Genomic DNA, 25,418 nt, shown 5'->3' with positions numbered 1-25,418 from the left:
TGACCTTTTTGGGTTAGGTAGGTCAAATACATAAAAATAATATTTTAAAATAGTTTTTAAGAAAACATAATTTAAAAGATAAACTGATCTACGTATAAACCAAAAATTCATTTTTTTATAATAAAAAAAGGATTCATGGTCGATTACGTTTGGGGAAGGATTAGCACCCCCACAACGCCCAAAATTGGTACTTCATTAATTATAATTTGTCTCTATTATTGGAAATTTAAAAATTCAAAAAATATATTTAATTATTAATAATGTTATTTCAAATTTATTTTAAGAAAATATATATATATATATATATATATATATTTTTATAAATAAGATATTTATTTACTTAGAAATATCAGAAATAGACTTCTAGGTGCTTTAAGACAGCTCTTTTCTTCGATGTTAAAAGTAAATAAATATTAATAAAAGCATTTCTATAAAAATAATTAAAATAAAATAATATATATATAAAAATAGGATATTTATTTATTTAAGAATATTAGAAAATGGCTTCTAGGTGCTTTAAGACAGCTCCTTTCTTAATATTAAAAAATAAATAAATTTTAATAGAACATTTATCTAAAAATAATATAGATTTATATATTAAAATATTTATTTTTATTTAAAAATATCAGAAAATGGACATCCAGTTACTTTAAGACTGTCCTTTCTTAATATTGATAAATATATATTAAAATATGATTAAAATGATTTAAAAATAATATATTAAATTTATAAATAGTATTTTCATAAAATAAATGAATATTATTTATATATATATTTATAAGACTAAATAAATATTATTTATATATATATTGACATAACTAATAAATAATAATAGTAATGATAATTAAATATATATAAACATAAATATATAAAAGTAACATATTATTAAAAAAATAAATAAAATTAAAACATAGTATTAAAATGTAAAGCTTGTAAAATAAATGAAAATATTAATCTTAGGGACTAAATTATAATCTAATAAAATTAAATACCTAATTTATAATTAATTATTTAAAACTACAGGGATTAGATATGCTATTTTACCAATTTATTAATTTAGGGACTAAAATAAAATTATATAAAACATCACTTATTAAATGTAAAATATAAAATTTGCAGACCTAATTCGAATTATTAAAAATATATGTATTAATAATGTAGTTTGACCTAATTAATTATTAGGGATCAAAATAAAAATAATTAAAATTACCAGGGACTAAATAAAGTATTTATCCTAAATATATAATTATACTGGAAATGACTAAATTATAATAAAATAAACTTACGAGACCAAATTAAAAGCTTAGAATTCAATTTCCAGTGACTAAAATGAAAAGTTATAAGGTTCATATGGCTGCGGAAAGGGTTTGTCCATGTGTGTAAATTACGCATATACCCCCACCCAAAACGACACCGTTTTGGATGGGGTATATAATCCCCAAATAGCTGGCCCATAGGGCCAGCACTCTCATTTCTCCTCTTCTTCTTCTCTCTCTAACTGAGAGAGAAGAAAACTCTCTCGCTTCTCTCTAGCTTCCCTCACCGGAGGGAAGCCGGTTATCGGTCGGCAGTCGTCTGCCGCCGCCGGCCACCATCTCCGGTGGCCGAAAAGTTTCATTTTACATGAAAATAAAGGCCTTCTCTTTCTATGGCCAAATCTGACTTTAGTTTACCCTAAAAAACTCCTAATCGGAGTAAATCTAAGAAAATACCTTTGGTATTTTCTATTTTCCGGCGATGTTTGGCTTCCGACGACGATCGAGGCTCCAAGGGTAAGTTTCCTTTCTTCTTCTTTTTTTTTTGGTTTATTTGGTTGCTTCCTGTTCTTGCTTCTTCTCTCTCTCTTTGTTGGCAGGGGGCTCAGTGGCTTTTATAGCCACCATCGAGGCTCTCGGCGGATCGGTCTCAAGAGTGAGGATCAGTGAGTCACCGAACTATGTGGTGACTCACCCTATAGCTGCGACGTGGACGGCTGTGTGGGATCTCTGGAGGCTTCGGTTGGCATCGTGGCAGCAGAGGTAGAGGCGGTGGCAGTGGATCGTCGGCAGTGGCCGGTTGGAATACTTGGCAGCAGAGGCGGCGGCTGTAGTCCCTAGGGTATCATAACCCTAGGGCTTCCCTCTGGAGGCTTCTGGACCGTGGGATCTTGCCAGATCCAACGGCTAAGATTGAGGCGGCTGGCTACTGAGATGATAAAACCCTAATTGGGTTTAGGGTTTAGCTGGATCCGGGTTAGGCTTGTATCTGATTGGGCTTGGGCATGTAAACGGATTGGGCCTCATTTGGGCCTGAAATGTAATAATAATATATTTTAATAATAATAATAATAATAATAATAATAATAATAATAATAATAATAAATAACAAATGACAAATGGATAAAAAAATTAGTATCTTCAGGGTATATTATCGGGAATGTCATTACCTCCCTTCCCTTAGGTATTGTAACATTACCGGCGTTTTGGACTAAAATGCCCTTAAATTTTTTATTTTTTTTTCAAAAATATCATTCTTCTTTCATTGAATAATAAAAATTCTACGAAGGTTAAATTACAAATTTATCCTTAAATTATTTTAGATTTACAAAAAAAAGTCTATAATTAAAATTTTATATGAAGTTCAGGGGTTAAAATTTTTTTTACCCTTTCATTAAACCTTTTTTATATTTTAATTTTGTAAAAAAATTATATAAATATTATGAATTTAATTTTTTAAAGAAAATATATAAATATTTTACAATTTGTAATATTATACAAATATATAATAAGGACAATTTGGTCAAATATACATTCCAATAATCTTTCATTCCTTTAACCAAACACGGTAATCTTACATTCCTGCTAAACCAACCAAACAAAAAATACAACATTTCCAGTAATCCTATTCCCTGATAATCTTTTATTCCCACTGGTAATATTACATTCCATGAACCAAACGCACCCTCAGGGAAAGTTCACAAACTTTTGGCAAAGTTTCCAAGCTTTGCATTCCTGAAACTTTTATGCAAGCTTCAAAATTTTAAGGGTGGGGTTCTCAAATTACACACTGATTTCAAAACTTCATGATTAAAAGCTTAAAAATTGCTCTTTTAACCCTTCAATTGCTGATACTTTTCTAATTGATCCCTATTTATAACTATTAAACAATAAAAATGAACTTTAAGGTCTTATATGAAAGAAATAACATGTTTAATATATGAATTATCCATTTAGTGAAGAGAATAAGAAGTGTAAAGTGATTTTTAGGATAAATCCTTAAAATTTGAAAATTACCAATTTAGTCCATTAACTTTTAAAATGTTACAAACTAGTCCCTAATCTTTTCTTAGGGCTATTATTGTATTAATAAGATCAATTATGTATGAGAATAACTTGATTATACATTTTTGTACTATGATTTTGATTATAAGTATTGATTTTAATTTAATTTTTGAGGAAGTCCCTAATGATTTAATATTGTATATCAGGTGCTATGAATGTAGTAATTTGCATTTTTAAGTTATTTTTGTCTAAATATAATCTTGAAGTATTTTTTATGTGCTTAAAATAGTAATTTGTTAATTTATGATAATTTATACTTAGATCCTTAAGCTTTTGAAAAGTTTTAGTCCGGTCCTTAAGTAAGATATTACTTTAATAATGATTAACAATTAAGGTAATCATTAGATAGATTATAAGTTCAAGGTTTTAAAGGAGATAATATAAAATTATTTATGAATATGTTCTTGAACCTTTGAAAAGCTACAACATAGTTCATAAGCAAGAGAATTAATATGTGATTTGACTGATAAATGAAAAAAATCCGATGATAAGATATGAATTATGATGCTTGATTTTTTTAGAAGATTGAAATTTTATCTTATGTATGTTTTCTGGTTATTTCAATTCGATTTAATTTATGTTAACATCTCTGATCCGATTTTCATCTAGACCTGATCGAGGATGTTATAATTTGGTATTAGAGCTTAGGTTGAGTCGATTCTAGGACTAAATCGAAGTACATTTTTTGTGTAATGTTTTGAAATGTACATGTGCCTCCTAAGAGTTTATTTATGCTTGATAATTGTGACTTGCAACTAATACAATATGATTTATTTGTGCAACATATAAGATGTTGGATATTCCAATAAGTTATAAGATCTCGAACTATATAGTGATTCCCTTGGTTAAAAAATGAATGAAGTATATAGAATTTCTTTAATTCTTGGATTCAGATAATATTTCTCTAATCCTTATTTCAAAATAAAGTTTGATATAGATGGTCTAATTTTAAGATATGTCATAAGATTCTAAAAGGTTCATATAGCTAATGAATCTATATCATTCTAAGTCTACTCATTCTAAATTTTTAGATTTGTTTGATAAGTTACTCTTTTAAAAAAAGTCATATATGAACTCCTATGGTCACAGGGTTATCAAGTTTGCATTGCAATTTCTGTTAAAAGCTTCATATCTTTGCATTTTTGAGAAGGTGATCTTCGAGGTTCCTCATGAATTAATTAAGTATTTGAAATCCTAAGGATCTGATTAGACAAGTCTCTCTATATGTACTGAAGGGGTAAACATTAGTTTCAATAAGTCTTCTGATTAAGATGTCTAGACCTGTTGTGAAATAAGTTCGATTTAGACAATTTAATCTTAAGATATGTCATGAGAATTCCAAGGAATCTCTATAAGTTATGAATCTATCTTCTATTTTGATTATAATCTTTGATGTTTGCCTGATAAGTTATTCATGATAAGCTCTTTTTGAAAGACTTAAGGTGAGGATCAATTTGAATGATATTATTCATAATTCTAAATAGTTCATAGAATATCGATTAAAAAATTCTAAAATCTTATGCGATCATTAAGTTAATCAAATTCATTTTGCAATCCTTACTAGGATTTAGAGCTCAGAACCATGTCTTTATTTTTATCTTATACAAAAGTGATATTTAAGATTCATTATGAATCAATCCATTATTGAAACCTTGGTAATATGATTTTACAAATCTTTTGTTAAAATAATCTCAGTCGAGATAACAGTATTTGAAATATTCTTTTATGATTCAAGATTTTGAATTTCATAAATCCCCTATGTTCTCAAAGACTGATGTATATTAGATCGTTTAGAAATACTTATGCATCTTCTAAGAATGATTTCTACTCTAAACTAATTTCTCAAAAATTACACATAGGACTTGTGATTCATAAGGTTCAACTTTTGAAATCTCTCGAAACGATTTTTAACGTAGGGGAGAAGCGAGATTTTGAAAACCGCGTCATTTTTAATTATTCTCTTACGATTAAAGTTTAATTAAAAATATTGTGATTTTAGAAAACCTCTCGTTTCGAAAATTTGGAAATTCCTTAAAGATAAAAACATGTGGTTCCACCAATATTTGATTAGGGTGTGATTGGGCACCCAAAAACGTTGTCATTTTAAATAAAAATTAATTTTAATTAAAATGACAAATTTGCAGTCAATGTTACCAAAATCTGGGTTCGGGAGTCGGTTACGCGTGGGGAAGGATTAGCACCCCCACAGCGCCCTAAATCGGTACCTAATCGATTAATTAATGTCTTTGCAACGAATTTCACAAGTTCGAATTTAATTTGATTTATGATCCCTCAAAACAATAATAATACAAACTTCATAACATTCAAAGGCAACAAAATAGATTTAATTAAAATTACCGAGTCATTAGAAAGATAAATAATATTCGATTATTTACAAATATTGAGACCAGACCTTTAGGTGAGTTCTAACGATCTTTTCTCAATGAATTTAAATAGCTGAATATTTCTGTTTCTTTCATTCCCAAATTTTACAGTAATGAATCAATTCTTTTGGTGACACTGTTGGGATATACTTGTAATTTAAAATCGTCTAAAATAACTTTCTAATAAGTTAAGAAAAGTCATTCCGACAATTTTAAATTAAAAGGATATTACCCTTAATCAAATTATGTAATAAGAGTTGAGTTATGCACGTGAGGATATCAACAAAAATTAATGATTTTAAGAAAACTTATATCTAGATGAACACACAAATAAATAAAAAATGTCATGACAAACAAACATAAGGACTGAAGAGGAATGAGCAATAAACTTTAAAGTTAAAATCATAAATTGAGCACAAATTGAGTTCTAAGATATAAACCATCACATTTCATGTACTGAAATTGAAATAAATTCCTAAGCATACGTAGGACTGAAATTAAATTCGCATAAAACAAAGGAACAAAATTACTAACATGAAAAATTCGGCCTAGGGATTAAAACGAAACATGCAAAAACATAAAAGCAAAATGTCTAAAATAACAAGAACTAAATGACACAACATTTGGGAATGAAATTAAATACGCATAAAACATGGAAACAAAATCAGAAATACAAAAACATTGATTTTAGGACTAAGTTAAAATGCGCATAAAATATGGGAGTGAAATTAGGAAGACAAAGACATTGATTTAAGGACTAAAACGTAGCATGCAAAACAATGAAAGTTAAAAGTCTAAGAAAACAACAACTAAGTATATTACCACTCAGGACTAAAATGCAACATGCAGAACACGAGGTTCAAATGTTTAAAACAGAAAAGAGTAAATATACTAACACTTGGGACTGAAATTAACCTTGCGTAAAATGAAGATTAAATTAAAAACAACATTTTAAGGATTAAAATGCATTAAATCAAAGATGGGCGTGGCTCTCTCAGCAATAAACCCGTACGCAAACAGCAAACCCTAAACCTCTATACGACGCCATTTCACTATACCAATATATATAACATATGGTGTAAAATCTAAACCCTAATTTCATTTGCATCATATCTCAGCCGCAATGCTCTCTTCTCTCCCTCACTCTCCTTTTCCCGTCTCCCTCTCGGCCGAAAGCCTTAAGGGCTCCAACTCCGGTGACCAACGACGAACAGGTAAGTCTGAATGACCCTCTTCCTTTACTCACTTATTTTTTTTAAAAAAACTAAATCTAAAATCACACCTATAATCTACATGCAAGCTCTCCGAGAGATACCCAACGCCGACGGGAACCAAACCCTCGCTTCGCAACCCAGTCGACTAAGGTAACCAAGGTAAACCTCTCCTTTCTTTACTTCCTATTTACTTTGGTTTGAAGACAATACCAGCATATACAAAGAAAACGTGAAAATGGAAACAAACCAAAAGAGAGTACCTCAAACCCAAAACGTGTTTTCTATTGCTTTCCCTATTTTTTGAATACAATGAAGGATTGCACTTTCTTTTCTTCTGTAAATTCGAAGGAAAAGATTGAGACCCCCTCCTTTATTTTTTTGCTGTTTTCGTCCCCTGTTTGAGAGCCCCCTTTCGAATGGTTGCTGACCCCAGAGCTCCCTCCCCTGGTTACCGTTTTTTTGTGTTGGTTTTTTGGTTCCGTGCTCTCGCGAACCTCCCCTCTGTTCCTCCGTTTTTTTGATTCCCCCTGCTGTTCTTTTGATTCTGGTTCCTCGTTATTCGTTACCTGCTGTTTTTCAGGGTGCCAGAGTATGGGCACGGTGATGGGGAATTGAACCGTGGAATGCTCGTGGGTAGCAGAAGCTGCTCGGTTGTAGAGCCTGCTGAGCGCTGCTTCATGTGGATTCCCGGTTGTAGTTCACGTGGGGAACATGGCTGCTGTAACCGAGAGGCATGGGTGATTGGAAGTTGTAGGGCGCATGGCTTCATCAGCATGGGCACGGGCGTGGCGCTTGGCTCGTGGAGCAGGGCACGCGGGATGCTGTCGGTTTGTCTGGCGTGCACGAGCTTCACATGGGAGTTGGAAATGGAGCTTCACATGAGGCGCATGGTCAGCGTTTAGTGGAGCAACAGCCCCTAGGGGCTTCACGTGAGCAACAGCTAAATCGGGTCTCTGCTTTGTGGGCTCGAGTCTTGTAATTGTTGTTGTGATTATTTTTACTCTAGTTGGGCTTGTAAGATATAAACGGACTTTAAACACTTTAATCTGGATTTGAATTTGAATTTGAATTTGGTCTTCAATTTATATCTTGAATTCCAAAGTGAAACAAATATGGTTACGATCCAGTTAAGCACCTAAAATTTCCAAATGCAAGCTTCCACGATTTATCACTTAGTTAGTTCGTCATCGAGCACAAAATCTCCAAATAAATTCTTGATCATCTTCAAATGAATTCAAATGGCCCGGATAAAATTAGGGTATTACACCCTATGTTCTCAAAGATTGATGTATATTAGATCGTTTAGAAATACTTATGCATCTTCTAAGAATGATTTCTACTCTAAACTAATTTCTCAAAAATTACACATAGGACTTGTGATTCATAAGGTTCAACTTTTGAAATCTCAACTTCGAGGAACATATCATTCTCTTTTTTATTATTCAATGATTCATTTATGCAACTACTTTGTGAGGCAACGATAAAACCTTGGACACCTTAAGTTCATTTAGTTCATGTTTTGATCCCAACCTAGCTAAATTAAGAATGAATTCTTCAGTGTTTTGTGTTATGTTATAGGTCAGTATAATAATAATTCCAAAAAATGATGATATCCCCGGTATGCCTCAACGGAAGATTAAACTATTTACATTCTGACTTGGAAATATTAGAAATCCATAATAAAATCCAAAGCCTAATTCTGTTTTCTCAGTTAACTTTGACAGATTTCCCTATTTTTGTAATTTGGTTAAGTACCTGAAATGTAAACTTAAGTATGTTATTCTTCGAAAACTTTTAGTAGTTCAAATTGAAATTCATCCTATATCCATGAAATGAATAAAGAAATTTGAGAACTCTGCTAATGGTCAATAGTATAAAGAGTTATTGTAGAACTCATCTTGAAATGCTTGAGTTGTTGAAAGGTTAAAGTTGCTCATCAAGTTTCATCAGGACTACTTCACTTTGCGTGTATTTCAATTTTTCAAAGCTGGTTGACTTGTATATCAAGTTTCATCCTATATCCATGATTCGTATCTTATTTCTAAAATTCTATGTAAGAAATTTTAGGAAAGCAAGTGAATCTTTGTACCCCTAATTCTCTTTGAATACTGAATTCAAATTCAAGTTTCTTTCAATAAATATTTCATGCTCAGAGATAGCGCAACCAATATTAAGGTAAGAAGAGAAAAATCTTAGCCTCTAATCAAGTTTTATTTTCAAATGGTTTTGTTTAAAATATTGTATCCATATTAGTGTTATATACCTCTCTGCTAGTTCGTATTAAGAGAAAATCAGATGTTAGGCAAGAATCTCTATGAGACGAATTTTTCTTCTTCTTTAAGCCATGATTAGTTAAAAGTCGTCTTTGATAAAATAAAGTTTAGCTCTCGATAATAATTCTTGTAACCTATTAGTTAGCTCTCTCATATGAACTCAATCAAGTCCACCATGTAACACCTAAATCCCAAGGGTTCGAACATCACACGGAATCATCGAAGTGACTAATCATTCCTTTATTATCACGTTGAAAACATACTCACTTTAAAAACATTTACATAAGGTACGGAACCATAAACATTTACAAAAACGGGCCCCAATTTAGGAACTTGACAAACAAATAAATAATTGAAATGTTACAAGCTGACTCATTTTAAAATATGACCACTACATGCCCACTAATCTGACATCACTGTACTCTGGTACTCCATTGAGACTCATGCGATGATATCGTTATTCCAACATACTTCATGAAACCTGAAATCTGTGAACGGAAACATATTTCAAACGCTGAGCTCGCAAGCCCCACACCACACAATACCTCTACTTTACAACACTACATGCATTCATAAAATAAGCATTCTAACAAGTACAATTAGAGAAGCAATACTAATGCAACATCAAGTTACTAAATCATCTATTCAAGGTACATCCACTCTCATAATAATTTAAGTCTCATGCTTCCCTTAGTCTAATACTAAGGGTCTCACCATGAGTATACATGAACTCGTCTCTAACCAATATATCATGCTACTATACATCATCATATGTAACATACAATCATCAAACACCAAGCTGAGGTAGGCGTCATGGTGTGGTAAGAGGGTTTTGCCACATCTCAGGACAGACACCCCTCTTGTAACGCCCTAATCCGATATGTCATGAAGTCAAACAATTAGAACGCGACACGAGACCAACAGAATGGCTAAACCAAAAATTTTCTTTAAATACCTTTACAAATCATAAATTTAAAAGCCATTCCAGATAAAATAAATCGACATAATTAAATAAAGTTTACATCTTGAGATCTTAAAATAAGTATACCAAAATAATACAATCGAGTAATTAAAATAAGTTATGAATCAAGTACAAGAAGGTCTATGAATAATACACGCCCTCTAAGAAATAAGACTTAAGACGTACATTGCTGCTCAAATTTTCTGGAACATCGCTTGTGCGATAAGATCTTCTAATGCTCCTTCTACAGACCTGTGCAAGGAAATAAATTCTGAACGCTGAGCTTACTAGCCCAGTGCCACACTAACAAATAAACCATACTAGAAGTGTTCATTAAATGCTTATATTATCGAGTGAAATAATGAAAGTGAATATACTCGTATACTTCACGTTACTCTAGGGTAGACATCACAGTGTGGTCAGAGGGTTACACATCTAGGGACACACACCTCTCTAGTCTACCTAGGGTGAGGTCTAAAATCTTTACATTGGACATAACACTCGACTAACCCACACCTTGCGAGTGTTCGAGCCTTGTTGTTGGGATTACCGGTACACCCCATGGAGCAGAGAAAAAATTATTCGATGATCTCACCAGTGATCTAAGCACAAAAAATCGAATTCGGGAGGAAAGGATGCGAAATTCACATCGGGTTCTTGGAATAACAGCAAATTGGTAGTATTGTCACGAACATATCGAATCCTAAGCCTGCAAGAAAAAGCGTCATGACCTCTACTCAGTTCACCCAGTTGAGAGCAAATTTTCCCCTTTACCAAAACTATTTTGAGGAAAATGTGTAAATAGTGAAAACTACTGCTAGGCCATTATTTTCTTTTTATAGTGATGTTGCCATGACCCTTAGGGTTTAATTTCGAATTTTACTAAAAGAAATATAATTACTCTAATTATATCCTTTTAATATTTTATTTAGCATGTTAAATATAATTCATATTACATATATATATATATATATATATTAATGTCAATCATACATTTTATTCATGTACATGTATAACTCCAAAATAAAATTGTACATGTATAACTCATTTATTATTTGCTCATCTCAATCTTGGGGTGTGACCCTGTAGGTTCCTTTAACGTTAATAGTAATATTAGAACCTCTCCATGACTAACTCCATTATGTATTATATCCTTTTTTCCTTTATATATAGAATAGGAACAAGTCCTAGAATAGTCACACTTGTATGACACATCTAATATGTCTTGATATCTAGAGAAGACTATAATAATCAAATAAATTATGACATCTCATATGTGGTCAGAGGGTTTCACTATATCTCAGGACAAACACCCCTCTTGTAACGCCCTAATCCGATACGTCATGAAGTCAAACAATTAGAATGCGACACGAGACCAACATAATGGCTAAACAAAAAATTTTCTTTAAATACCTTTACAAATTATAAATTTAAAAACCATTCCAGATAAAATAAATCGACATAATTAAATAAAGTTTACATCTTGAGCTCCTAAAATAAGTATACCAAAATAATACAATCGAGTAATTAAAATAAGTTATGAATCAAGTACAAGAAGGTCTATGAATAATACACACCCTCTAAGAAATAAGACTTAAGACATACTTTGCTGCTCAAACTTTCTGGAACATCTCTTGTGCGATAAGCTCCTCTAATGCTCCTCCTACAGACCTGTGCAAGGAAATAAATTCTGAACGCTGAGCTTACTAGCCCAGTGCCACACTAACAAATAAACCATGCCAGAAGTGTTCATTAAATGCTTATATTATCGAGTGAAATAATGAAAGTGAATATACTCGTATACTTCACGTTACTCTAGGGTAGACATCACAGTGTGGTCAGAGGGTTACACATCTAGGGACACACACCTTTATAGTATACCTAGGGCGAGATCTAAAATCTTTACATAGGACATAACACTCGACTAACCCACCCCTTGCGAGTGCTTGAGCCTTGTTGTTGGGATCACCGATACACCCCATGGAGCAGAGAAAAATTATTTGATGATCTACTAGTGATCTAAGTACAAAAAATCGAATTCGGGCGAAATTCACATCGGGTTCTTGGAATAACAGCAAATTGGTAGTCCTGTCACGAACATATCGAATCTTAAGCCTGCATGAAAAAGCGTCACAACCTCTACTCAGTTCACCCAGTTGAGAGAAAATTTTTCCCTTTCCCAAAACTATTTTGAGGAAAATTTGTAAATAGTGAAAACAGCTGCTAGGACATTCTTTTCTTTTTATACTGATGTTTCCATGACCCTTAGGGTTTAATTTCGAATTTTACTAAAAGAAATATAATTACTCTAATTATATCCTTTTAATATTTTATTTAGCATGTTAAATATAATTCATATTACATATATATATATCTATCATATATATAATGTCAATCATACATTTTATTCATGAACAATAAAATTGTACATGTATAACTCATTTATTATTTGCTCATCTCAATCTTGGGGTGTGACCCTGTAGGTTTCTTTAACGTTAATAGTAATATTAGAACCTCTCCGTGACTAACTCCATTATGTATTATATCATTTTTTCCTTTATATATATAATAGGAACAAGTCCTGGAATAGTCACACTTGTATAACACATCTAATGTGTCTTGATATCTAGAGAAGACTATAATAATCAAACAACTTATGACATCTCATATGTGGTCAGAGGGTTTCACTACATCTCAGGACACACACCCCTCTTGTAACGCCCTAATCCGATACGTCATGAAGTCAAACAATTAGAACGCGACCAAGTTTAATTTTGAATTTTACTAAAAGAAATATAATTACTCTAATTATATCCTTTTAATATTTTATTTAGCATGTTAAATATAATTAATATTATATATATATATATATATTAATGTCAATCATACATTTTATTCATGTACAATAAAATTGTACATGTATAACTCATTTATTATTTGCTCATCTCAATCTTAGGGGTGTGACCCTGTAGGTTCCTTTAACGTTAATAGTAATATTAGAACCTCTTTGTGACTAACTCCATTATGTATTATATCCTTTTTTCCTTTATATATAGAATAGGCACTAGTCCTGGAATAGTCACACTTGTATAACACATCTAATGTGTCTTGATATCTAGAGAAGACTATAATAAACAAACAACTTTTGAAATCTCATATCAACCTGTTCGTGCATGGCCATGCATTTTTAGTCTCATCAATCAAGTGGTCTGTGATATAACTCCTATTATGTAAGAGGGACAAATCCTATCTTGATCATTCACACCCCACTACATATATCGTGATATGTTCAACATCAATCTTTATAGTGCAACCACTTACAGAGTAAGTTTGACTGTATCAAAACACACGACAATATATGTTGAGATAGTAATGATCTCAAGTATAAGGATCACACATGTAGTCACCACCATAAGCAATGTTGTGACAGTCACATAATAATCCAAGACATATGCTCATAGCTAGTCAATCTAATATGTTGTTCTCTAACAACATATTCATGCATCGATTTTGACATCTCTATGTCAATGACAACTCATTGTCATCAATCAACAACATGTTAGCCTTAAACGTATTATTATTATCCATGCCCATAATAATACTTGACTAAGGACCTTTTAATAATAATCATATTATTATGTGGACATTATTATTATTTATTTTATTTACTGCACAGAAATATAACTAAAGAAAATAACGGTAATGTCTTTATTCAATAAATCCGGTAAAGAAAGTATATCAATACAATCATCACATGATTGATCTTTGGGCATAGTCTAACACTCGTTCCCTAGTTAGTCTCAAAATGCCTTGCACACTTACTTAAGGATATTCAGACATTTTATATTTTGAAATTATTGTCATTAGCTAGAGTGGCTCGGGTGTCCTAATTGTTTCTCGACCATCAAACAAGACTAGTTTTATGTTATCCTAATTGATATTGTTTATAGTTGTAATTTCATATTCTCAATGGTTCTCACTTGTAGTTTTATTCCGTGGTGTTTTAGTGTTCATGGAGTCCCTTAACATTACTTCTAAACCCCTTGGGCTTCTTGCCAAAAAATATAGGATGGTATCGATACTCATCCTTGGGTATCAGTACTATAGGGTTATATTAATTTGAGAAGGGTGGGTAGTATCGATACTATTAGACCAATATCGATACTCCTGAACTAGGGTATTTATACCAAATTTCACTTCGATGTTTTGAAAAATACCTTGATATCGATACTCATATTGGAGTATTGTTACTCTACCATTGGGTATTGATACTCCCATGAGTACCGATACCAAAATAACATACTAGAATCTGCTAAGTGCACTGGGTATCGATACCACCCTATGAGTATCGAAACCCGACCATCAATATCGATACCTTTTGGAGAAGTATCAATACTATCCTTCCTTAATCACTTTGTTAAACTAGCTAACGAACAATATCGATACTCAAACCCAAAAATTCCCTATTTAGGCACAAAAATGACTCTTAAAACTACCACAAGTGCCTTACTAAGGTTCCCAAGTGTTCTTGAAGTCTTATGTATGAAATAAGGGATCATAATAGGTCTTTAAACATGTTGAAACATTAATTACTTGAATATACCATGAATGCTCATTATGGTTCACAAACTCAAGACTCTCTACCTAGATGCATACTAATGACTTACAAATGGTATGAAAGAGTTGTACATGTGTACCTTAATTTTCTAGCTGTTGGAAACTCTCTTAAATCAACCAAGGGTCAATTTCTCCTTCCCTTTAGCCTTGGAGCTTTCTCACACCTCTTTCATTAATCAAAGACAAGGTAAATGAGTTACTAACTCATATAGGAGTTTGGATTGAAGTTAAGGACACTTCCTAACACTTAAATCCACTAAAAATGATCTAGAAACGTTTGTTCCTTAAACCCTCACTAGAACCCAATTTTAACTTCCATGGTTCAAAACTTGAGTTTGGAGTCTTAATTTAAAGCTCTAGAGATGCAGTTGAAGATTCTTACCCTTGTAAATCTGGACAAAGCTTGTAGGGCTACAAAGTTTTGCATTTGTTTGGTTCTTAGAGAGGAAAGGAAGGATTAAGAACAAGGGAATAAGACAAAGGTATTGTAATACCCCAAAATTTAACTAGTGACTAAAATTAAAATTTTGAAAGTTTAGTGGCTAAAGTATAAAGTTTGAAAAGTTTAAGGACCATAAATGTAATTTTGAAAAGTTATATATTTTAGCATGTAAATGAAAGGTTTTGATTAAAACAAAGATTTTAGTGGGAATCATATTTTCGGTACGGGGTTTATGTTAAAAGCTATAAAGTAGTAAAGTTTGATATTGAAAACGGATAATCGGATCGAATCGAAATTTTATGAAATTTTGAAGGATGTTAGAAATTAGTTGGAAATATTATTTTCATATTTTAGATCAAAGAATATTAGCTCAAAACAGTGTAATTTTCAGATTTGATAGAAACAGTGGAATTGTAGAGACTAAAATGCAATTTTTGAAAATTGCATGGCCAAATTAGAAAGTCAGAGCCAAGTTGATTAATCTTTGACCAAGGAATATTTTAATGGAAGATAATGTAATGGTAATTGGTAAATATCAAGTTTCATTAATGATATTTTGTGGATTTTTCATTAATTGAATTTTAAATTCAATTTAATTGGTTTAAATGCCATGTGTATCATAAAAGTTGCTAGAAAAAACAAGAACTCTTCTTCTCAGTCAGATTGTGCCGTGAACCCCTCCAAGGTCAGAAAAAAAATTTCTTTTCCTATTTTCGATCTATTTTACAAGGATTTTGGGCTAAGTTGTGAAATAGGAAAATGTTCTACATTCAATTCTCTATCGTTTGGTATAAGAAATTCTTGCTAAACATGCTTGGATGTTGAGATTTGATGACTAGGGTTTATGGATTTAACGAAATATTTGTATGTTAGTAGTGTTGGAGATTAATTCTAAAGCTAGTGTAATGACCAAAATGATGTGTATGTGCTTATCCATCACTTGGCCATGGCTAGGATTTTAAGAGATATTGGATTTTAATTTAATTTGATGTTGTAATGAATAGAATAACATTGATTTGATGTAAGGAAGTTGAATTCATGCTTGAAATTGAATGGAAATCAAGCCCTATGTACTTGGATAGGTTCGACCACATGAAGAAAATTGGGGGGAAAATGTTGAAAAATTTCTTATGGTCTAGGATTGATATTAGAAGTATTCTATGTGAATGGGAGATTGTTTTGGAACCTGAAAGTGAAAAAGGGCTAGTTTACAAGTTTCAAGGATTTTGGGACATTATTATATAAATGTGAGATTTGGAGTATTCAATGATAATAATTAGTATTGAAATGCTGGAAAATTAAGTTGGAAAGTTATTTGGAACCAAATTGCAAATTTGGTAAAATTTGGGTTGGAATTCGAAAGGTCCTAAGAAAATGAGGACTTGTTTTCAAGTTAGTAAATGTAGAAGTATCATTTGAGTAAATTAGGAAAATTCTGGAAATTCTGGAAGCTTGCTGAAATTTTTGTTTAATTATTAAGTTTGAATCAAGTTACAAGTTTACAGAGATATGAAGTTGAATTGACAAAGTTTAAGAAAGTTTAGGATGAATTTGCAAGCTTTTGAATGTTTAAGTATTGATTTGAATATTTTATTGAAGTGCTGGAAATTTTATGTTATTAATGTGAAATAATCATAATGGTGAAGGATCATAATGAAGTTAATAGAAAAGTTAAGATGAATTCATAATTAGTGGTTTGATTGTCTAATTAGCAAAAGTTGAAGGGTTGATAGTGAAAATAAATATTCATAGGATCGAATACGTATTTTGAGAAGTTTGAATTACGATAGAAGTACGATTTAGTTTTATATCAATTTAAGTATCAATTTTATTTCTATTCGAATTATATATTTATGCTTAGATTATGTTAGTTCAATACTAACATATACTTTGCACATTTTATGTTGTTAAATGACGTCGTGAAATGTCGTCAGATTTCAATAAATCTAGTGATCCAAGTAACCCGAAAAAGAAGGAAAAAGAGCGGGAATTGAGAAGATTATCGAGGAGGAGATTTGACAAGAAAACAAAGGTGAGTGTATTTAATTCGTGGTTGTGTTATCTTACAAACATTGACTTGCGATGAGCTAGTGATAAAGTTACTCCGGTAAGAAGTAACTCCTAATGTTGTGTGAATTGTGATTCTAGCCTAAAGGTTCTTTTATTAAGCTTATAGAATTATGAAATTAAGTTAAGGATGCTAATTAAGGAAAGTTGTTTAGAAATTAGAATTAGAACAGTGAGTTTAGAAATTCACCATAAATTATAAAAAATTTATTATAGGATGATCTCTGTACCTTAAATTCTTCTGTCAGTCTAACTTCGTTTAAAATAGACAGTGATTAATTTTGAGGTGTACACAAAAATATATGAATTTGTAATCAGTGATAGGTCAGAAAACAGGACAGCAGATTCTGCCAAAACAGCTTCTATCAATCAACTTTGAAAATTAGTTGTAAATTGTACAAGTGGAATTAGACAGAGTTCCTTATATGGTTAGACTTGTATTCGAGTCTAGTTTTTATTAGTGTAAAAATAATAATTTTTTAGTATATTAATTAATGCATAATAATATTTGTTTGATGATAGTGCAAACTGCCAGAATATAGAATTTTGATAAATTGTATATTGGAAGTAGTGGAAGGTAAATGATTTAAATCTAAAGTTTAGTGAGACTTATATTTTGATTTAAAATGATAGTAATAAAGGGTTAAAGTGAATCCAATTTATTTATTTGATTATTATTATAGTCGAGGATAACTTGCGATAAGCCAACCTCATTTTATTTTCAGTATGATTTATAAATTTTCAGTATGGAGTATTTCTATAATATTTTGGTTTTATCAAGCTTTATGAATGATTTTGGGTATGAAGTACCCAATTAAGATATTTAAGATGATGAATTCTAAATGTTTACAGTTATCAGATAATTATAAGATCAGATATTTCACAGTTATCAGATACAAAATAATAAATGATTCTATGATGATAAGTATAAGCCCATTGTATGTTGCATTGAGAGTCGTAGGAACATTTGGTATGCCATTAAATGAGTACATATCAGTTTAACTTTGGTACATTCGTGTATCAATGTTCAATTATCAGTTCAGCTTTGGTACATTCGTGTATCAATGTTCAGCACCATTGGTGCTCATTCAGGTTATGATTGCACTGAAGTGCATCATATCTCAGTTTTAGTTATGATTCGACACCGTGTTGTGCCTAGTGCGCACCTTAAACTCACGTACCTTATATTCTCTTACATATACATTGGGCTATAACATTAAATTTGAAAGTTATGACAATATGTGAAAGAAAGGAACATAGACTTGAAAAGAAAGTTTTAGAATATGTTCGAATGAACATAAAAAAATTTATTTATGATATTCAATGTTGACTTACATGATTTTTGATAAAATCATGAGATAATGATTTTTTAGGTTTTCAAAAGGAAAAATGACTTGACTAGCCCGGTTTGGAGTTTAATGTTTTTATTTAAATTACAGTTTGTTTATTATTTTTATGAAATTTATGGGTTTACATCACTTTAATTATATTTATGCCTCACTAAGTTTTACTTAGCGCGTGATGATTTTCATGCGTAGGTTCGAATAAAGTAGAGGTCGTGCAGTAAGGAGCTTGTCAGCATCTTATGCAAGTTCAAACCTACGATAGTATCAGTAAGATATCCTAACTTTGAGTTATTAGTGGAATATACATTATATTTGTTGGGTTGCTTTATCAAATTTATTTTAAAAGGGTTTGTAATAGTAATTAGGGTTATTTTCTTTAGTTTTGTCTAATTTTAGTATTAATTGTATTTATGAGTGAATAATATAAATGTTATATTTTAAATAGTTTAAAATCAAGCGGTATTAGGCAGTCGTACTTGGATATGAACAACACTGAACTGCCTAATTACTGACTTAAATCAGATTAGTTTTCAATGATCAAACAATGTTTTATAAATTTTTATGATTAAGGAAAAAGTTTTTAAAGTAAAAAAGGGAAATTAATAATCGAAACGAAATTTTTAAGCATTTAAGTTCAAGAAAAGTCAATTAAGTTAATGTGACATCCGTAGCTCGTATTATGAGACATATATAGGCTACGAGTGTTACATTTATTGGTATTAGAGTAGCAGGTTTAGTCGAATCTCGGCCTAAACCGAGCCTATGTTATGTTAGAAATATGTACATGCCACTAGGATGTCAATAATTACTGATCTGGTATGGTTTTATGATTTTATTAGTGATGGTACTCCTTACTAATGTAATATGGAAATGTATGTGTTAGATGTTAGATGTTAAGAACCAGGGTAAGAGTGTAGATAATATTAGAAATAGAAATGAGATTAGAACCAATTCAATCGGATTAAGGGAAACTTTAGTATCTCTCCTAGTAAGGTTAGGACTGTCAAGGATTTTTTGTATTCTAAGGAAAATACACCCCAGTGTTTAATAAGATAGTTGGATTAGAGGAAACTATCAGAAGGTTTGGAAAGTATATAAGAGAAATCAAAATTAACGAGACGCCAAAATTATTAAAATTACTGATGATTTTGTAATGTCTATAGGTAAGTAAATTGTCTCTTAAAGTTTAAAGAAAGTTAAGTTTTATCGAAGCAGATGATAATTATGTTATTCTTCATAAGGATCTAATATGAGATTGAAAAAAGAGTAGTTGTTGATTTGAAGGACTTGAAGGATTTCACTATTATGACAATTGGAGCAAGATTATAGAAATGAGAAAGTATATGAAGAATGACTCTAAGTGATAGAGTAGTAATTTAATTGTTGAGAATAGAATATATGAATAAGTTGTGTTAATAAAAGAATTGTCTTAAACATGCATTCTCTTAGAATTTAATTATAGTAACGAAACCGCTGGGTCTTAGCGTTAAAATAAAACATATAAGTAGGAATTTTCTTATAAAATTCAAGGAATGATATTTTCAGCAAATTTAATGGAATTGCCATTTGATGAATTTGAGATCATCATGATAAGTGCAATTGACAGTTGAACAACAGAAGTTAGATTAGATGATATTTTGATAGTTTGGGAAATTCTAGATGTAATCTCTGATGAATTATCTGGATTACCTCATGATTAAAGAGTGGAGTTTAAAATGTATATTTTTCCGGGTATAGTGCCAATTTTGATAGTCCCATATCAGATAACTTTGATAGAATTTAGAGAGTTAAAGTTATAACTATAGGAGTTATTTGACTGTGATTTTAGCAGACTGAAAGTAACTCTGTGTAGTATACTGGTACTCTTTAGTAAAAGAAAAAAATGAATAGATGTAGTTATATATAGATTACCGTCAACTGAATAAAGTGACAATAAAGAATAAGTGCCTCTTTTTAAAGATCGATGATCGAATTGATTAACTCAAAGGTACATCAATATTTTCGAAGATTGATCTTCAATCAAAGTATTATTTGTTAAAGATTAAAAAGTAAGATATTTTGAAGATAATTTTCAGAACTCGATATGGATTGTGAGTTCATAGTCATGCCATTTGAATTGACTAATGATCTAGTAGCATTTATGGATTTGATGAATCGAGTGTTTCAACCGTATCTGGATCAATTCGTAGTTGTATTCATTGATGATATTTTGGTATATTCTAAGGCTCAAGAAGAACATGATGCACATCTTCGTACTATACTTTAGGTGCTGGAAAATAAGAAGTTCTATACTAAGTTGTCAAAATGTGAATTTTGGCTGCCATAGGTCGCTTTACTAGGCCACGTGATTTCAGCAGAAGGAATCAGAGTATATCTCAAGAAAGTACAAACTATAGTAGAGTGGAAAACTCTGAAGAATGTTTTTTTGAAATTTGAAGCTTCTTGTGATTAGCATGTTATTATCGGAGATTCGTGAAGAATTTCTCGATAATTGTTTCTTCACTTACCAAACTACTTAAGAAAGATGTACCGTTTGTCTGCACTAAAAAATACCAAGAAAACTTCGATACACTTAAAAAGTATTCTGACAGAGGCACCGATATTAATGTAGCTAGGGTCAGACAAAGATTATGTAATCTATAATAATGCATCCCATAATAGTTTGGGATGTGTTTTAATGCAAGAAGGTAAATTGGTAACCTATGCTTCATGGTAGTTAAACGCACACGAACGGGATTATCCGACACATGATTTAGAGCTGGTTGCGGTAATGTTAGTTTTAAAGATATGGTGCCATTACTTATATGATGAGTGATGTTACATTTATACAGATTATAAGAGTTTGAAATATTTGCTCACTCAGAAGGAATTAAATTTAAGGCAAAGGAGATAAATTGAGCTTCTAAAAGATTATGACGTGATTATTGACTACTATGGGGGAAAAACTAAAGTAGATGATGCATTTAGCTGAAAAATATTCTCTGCCCTAAGTGCTTTAGATGTTTAGTTTTTAATGAAAAATAATAGTATATTTGTTGCAGAGTTGATGTTGAGATCGGTATTGTCAGATTTGATTGAATGTCTAGGATATGATAAAGTATTTCTCAAACTTAGAAAAAGGTTATGAAACTTGAGCATAAAAAGGAAGTTAAGTCCGAGATTTATCAATTGTATGAGACTGTAAAGAAAGTTGGTCCGATAATTTATCAGATAACATTTCTTCTGGAGAGGGATAAAATGTATAACGTGTTATATGTATAGATGCTTCGAAAGTATATATTACATAATTTACATGTGATTATACAGTGGAAATAAAAAGTTCAGCCATATTTGTTATATGAAAAGAAACAAGTAAAAGTTTTAGCATATGGAATCAAAGAACTGGGAAATGAGGCGATTCCGTCAGTAAAAGTTATTTAGCAGAATCATAAAGTTGGGGAAGCGATATGGGAATGAGAAAAAATATGAAGAAAAATTGTCATCTATTTATTATAGACGTAGATACGGATGGAAAATTCTAGGACGAATTTTCTTTAAAGGGGAGGAATTGTAATACCCCAAAATTTGACTAGTCACTAAAATGAAAATTTTGAAAGTTTAGCAGCTAAAGTATAAAGTTTGAAAAGTTTAAAGACCAGAAATATAATTTTGAAAAGTTTAAGGACCAAAAATATAATTTTGAAGAGTTATATATTTTAGCATGTAAATGAACAGTTTGGATTAAAACTTAGATTTTAGTGGGAATCAGATTTTTGGTACGAGATTTATGTTAAAATCTATAAAGCGGTAAAGTTCGTTATTGAAAATGGATAATCAGATCGAACCATAATTTTACGAAAATTTGAAGGATGTTAGAAAATAGTTGGAAATATTATTTCCATATTTTATATCAAATAAATTTAGCTCAAAACAATGTAATTTTTCAGATTTGATCAAAATAGTGGAATTTTAATGACTAAAATTTAATTTTCAAAAATTGCATGGCCAAATTAGAAAGTCAAAGCCAAGTTGATTCATCTTTGACCAAGGAATATTTTAATGGAAGATATTGTAATGGAAATTGGTAAATATCAAGTTTCATTAATGGTATTTTGGGGATTTTACATTAATTGAATTTTAAATTCAATTTAATTGGTTTAAATACCATCTTTATCATGAAAATTTCTAGAAAAATCAAGAACTCTTCTTCTCAATCAGCTTGCTGCCGTGAAGCTCTCCAAGGTGAGAAAAAAAAATTCTTTTCCCATTTTTGAGATATTTTAGAAGGATTTTGGACTAAGTTGTGAAATAGGAAAATGCTCTACATTCAATTCTCTATCTTTTGGTATAAGAAATTCTTGCTAAACATGCTTGGATGTTGACATTTTATGACTAGGGTTTATGAGGGGTTTATGGATTTTATGGATTTAATGAAAGATTTGTATGTTAGTGGTGTTGGAGATTTATTCTAAAGCTTGTGTAATGACCAAAATGATGTGTATGTGCTTATTCATCACTTGGCCATGGCTAGGGTTTTAAGAGATATTGGATTTTAATTTAATTTGATGTTGTAATGAATAGAATATCATGAATTTGATGTAAGGAAGTTGAATTCATGGTTGAAATTGAATGAAAATCAAGCCCTATGTACTTGGATAGGTTCGGCCACATGAAGAAAATTGGGGGGGAAATGTTGAAAAATTTCTTATGGTCTAGGATTGATATTAAAAGTATTATATGTGAATTGGAGATTGTTTTGGATCAATTTGGAAACTTGAAAGTGAAAAAGGGCTAGTTTACAAGTTTTAAGGATTTTGGGACATTATTATATAAATGTGAGATTTGTAGTATTCAATGATAATATTTAGTATTGGAATGCTGGAAAAGTAAGTTGGAAAGTTATTTGGAACCAAATTGCAAATTTGGTAAAAGTTGGGTTGGAATTAAAAAGGTCCTAAGAAAATGAGGACGTGTTTGTAAGTTAGTAAATGTAGAAGTATCATTTGAGTAAATTAGGAAAATTCTGGAAATTCTGGAAGCTTGCTGAAATTTTTGTTTAATTATTAAGTTTGAATTAAATTACAAGTTTACAGAGATTGGAAGTTGAATTGACAAAGTTTAAGAAAGTTTAGGATGATTTTGCAAGCTTTTGAATGTTTAAGTATTGATTTCAATATTTTATTAAAGTGCTGGAAATTTTATGTTATTAATGTGAAATAATCATAATGGTGAAGGTTCATAATGAAGTTAATAGAAAAGTTAAGATGAATTCTAGAAAGAATTCATAATTAGTGGTTTGATTGTGTAATTAGAAAAAGTTGAAGGGTTGATAGTGAAAATAAATATTCATAGGATCGAATAAGTATTTTGAGAAGTTTGAATTACGATGGAAGTACAATTTAGTTTTATATCGATTTAAGTATCGATTTTATTTATATGGAATTATATATTTATGCTTAGATTATGTTAGTTCAATACTAACATATACTTTACACATTTTATGTTATTAAATGAAGTCGTCAGATTTCAATAAATCTAGTGATCCAAGTAACTCGAAAATGAAGGAAAAAGTGTGGGAATTGAGAAGATTATCGAGGAGGAGAATCGACAGGAAAGGAAAAGTAACTGTATTTAACTCGTGGTTTTGTTATCGTACAAACATTGGCTTGCAATGAGATAGTGACGGAGTTACTCCGGTAAGAAGTGACTCCTAATGTTGTGTGAATTGTGATTCTAGCCTAAAGGTTCATTTATTAAGCTTGTAGAATTATGAAATTAAGGATGCTAATTAAGGAAAGTTGTTTAGAAATTAGAATTCAAACAGTGATTTTAGAAATTCACCATAAATTATAAAGAATTGATTAGAGGATGATCTATGTACCTTAGATTCGTCTGTCAGTCTAACTTCGTTTAAAATAGACGGTGATTAATTTCGATGTGTACACAAAATGATATGAATTTTAATCGGTGATAGGTCAAAAAATAGGGCAGCAGATTTTACCAAAACAACTTCTATCAATCAACTTTGAAAATTAGTTGTAAATTGTACAAGTGGAATTAGACAGAGTTCCCTATATGGTTAGACTCATATTCGAGTCTAGTTTTCATTAGTGCAAAAATAATAATTTTTCAGTATATTAATTAATACATAATAATATTTGTTTGATGATAGTGAAAACTGCCAGAATATAGAATTTTGATAAATTGTATATTGGAAGTAGTGGAAGGTAAATGATTTAAATCTAAAGTTTAGTGAGGCTTATATTTTGATTTAAAATGATAGTCATAAAGGGTTAAAGTGAATCCAATTTATTTATTTGATTATTATTATAGTTGAGGATGACTTGCGATAAGCCAACCTTATTTTATTTTCAGTATGATTTATAATTTTTCAGTATGTAGTACTTCTATAATATTTTGGTTTTATCAAGATTTATGAATGATTTTGGGTATGAACTACCCAAGTATGATATTTAGGATGATGAATTCTAAATGTTTATAGTTATCAGATAATTATAAGATCAGATATTTCACAGTTATCAGATACAAAATAATAAATGATTCTATGATGATAAGTATAAGCCCATTGTATGTTGCATTGAGAGTCGTAGGTACATTTGGCATGTCATTAAGTGAGTACACATCAATTCAGCTTTGGTACATTCATGTATCAATGTTCAATTATCAGTTCAACTTTGGTACATTCGTGTATCAATGTTCAATTATCAGTTCAGCTTGGGTACATTCGTGTATCAATGTTCAGCACCGTTGGTGCTCATTCAGGTTATGATTACACTGAAGTGCATCATATCTCA

The 25,418-nt window shown here is 30.8% G+C and overlaps 1 protein-coding gene across 2 annotated transcripts; it reads left to right on the top strand.

Annotated features, from left to right (window-relative positions):
* Window positions 1–6,819: 6,819 nt before the first annotated feature.
* LOC120121653 lies at window positions 6,820–7,963 on the top strand. 2 transcript variants are annotated; one of them, XR_005516004.1, is made up of 3 exons: window positions 6,820–6,918; window positions 7,005–7,077; window positions 7,499–7,963. XR_005516004.1 is itself a non-coding variant. In XM_039140970.1 (3 exons), the coding sequence occupies exons 1-3, from the start codon at window positions 6,828–6,830 to the stop codon at window positions 7,818–7,820; spliced, it is 477 nt and encodes a 158-aa protein (XP_038996901.1). In that variant the 5' UTR covers window positions 6,820–6,827; the 3' UTR covers window positions 7,821–7,963. The 2 variants fall into 2 exon arrangements, 1 of the variants encoding a protein (XP_038996901.1); XM_039140970.1 differs by having other exon boundaries at window positions 7,005–7,068.
* Window positions 7,964–25,418: the final 17,455 nt, after the last annotated feature.

The sequence above is a fragment of the Hibiscus syriacus genome, unplaced genomic scaffold (genome assembly GCF_006381635.1).
Source record: "Hibiscus syriacus cultivar Baekdansim isolate YM2019G1 unplaced genomic scaffold, ASM638163v2 tig00110377_pilon, whole genome shotgun sequence".
Classification (NCBI taxonomy): Eukaryota; Viridiplantae; Streptophyta; class Magnoliopsida; order Malvales; family Malvaceae; genus Hibiscus; species Hibiscus syriacus.
Note: the sequence above shows the minus strand (reverse complement) of the source record. Positions and strands in the feature narration are given on the sequence as shown.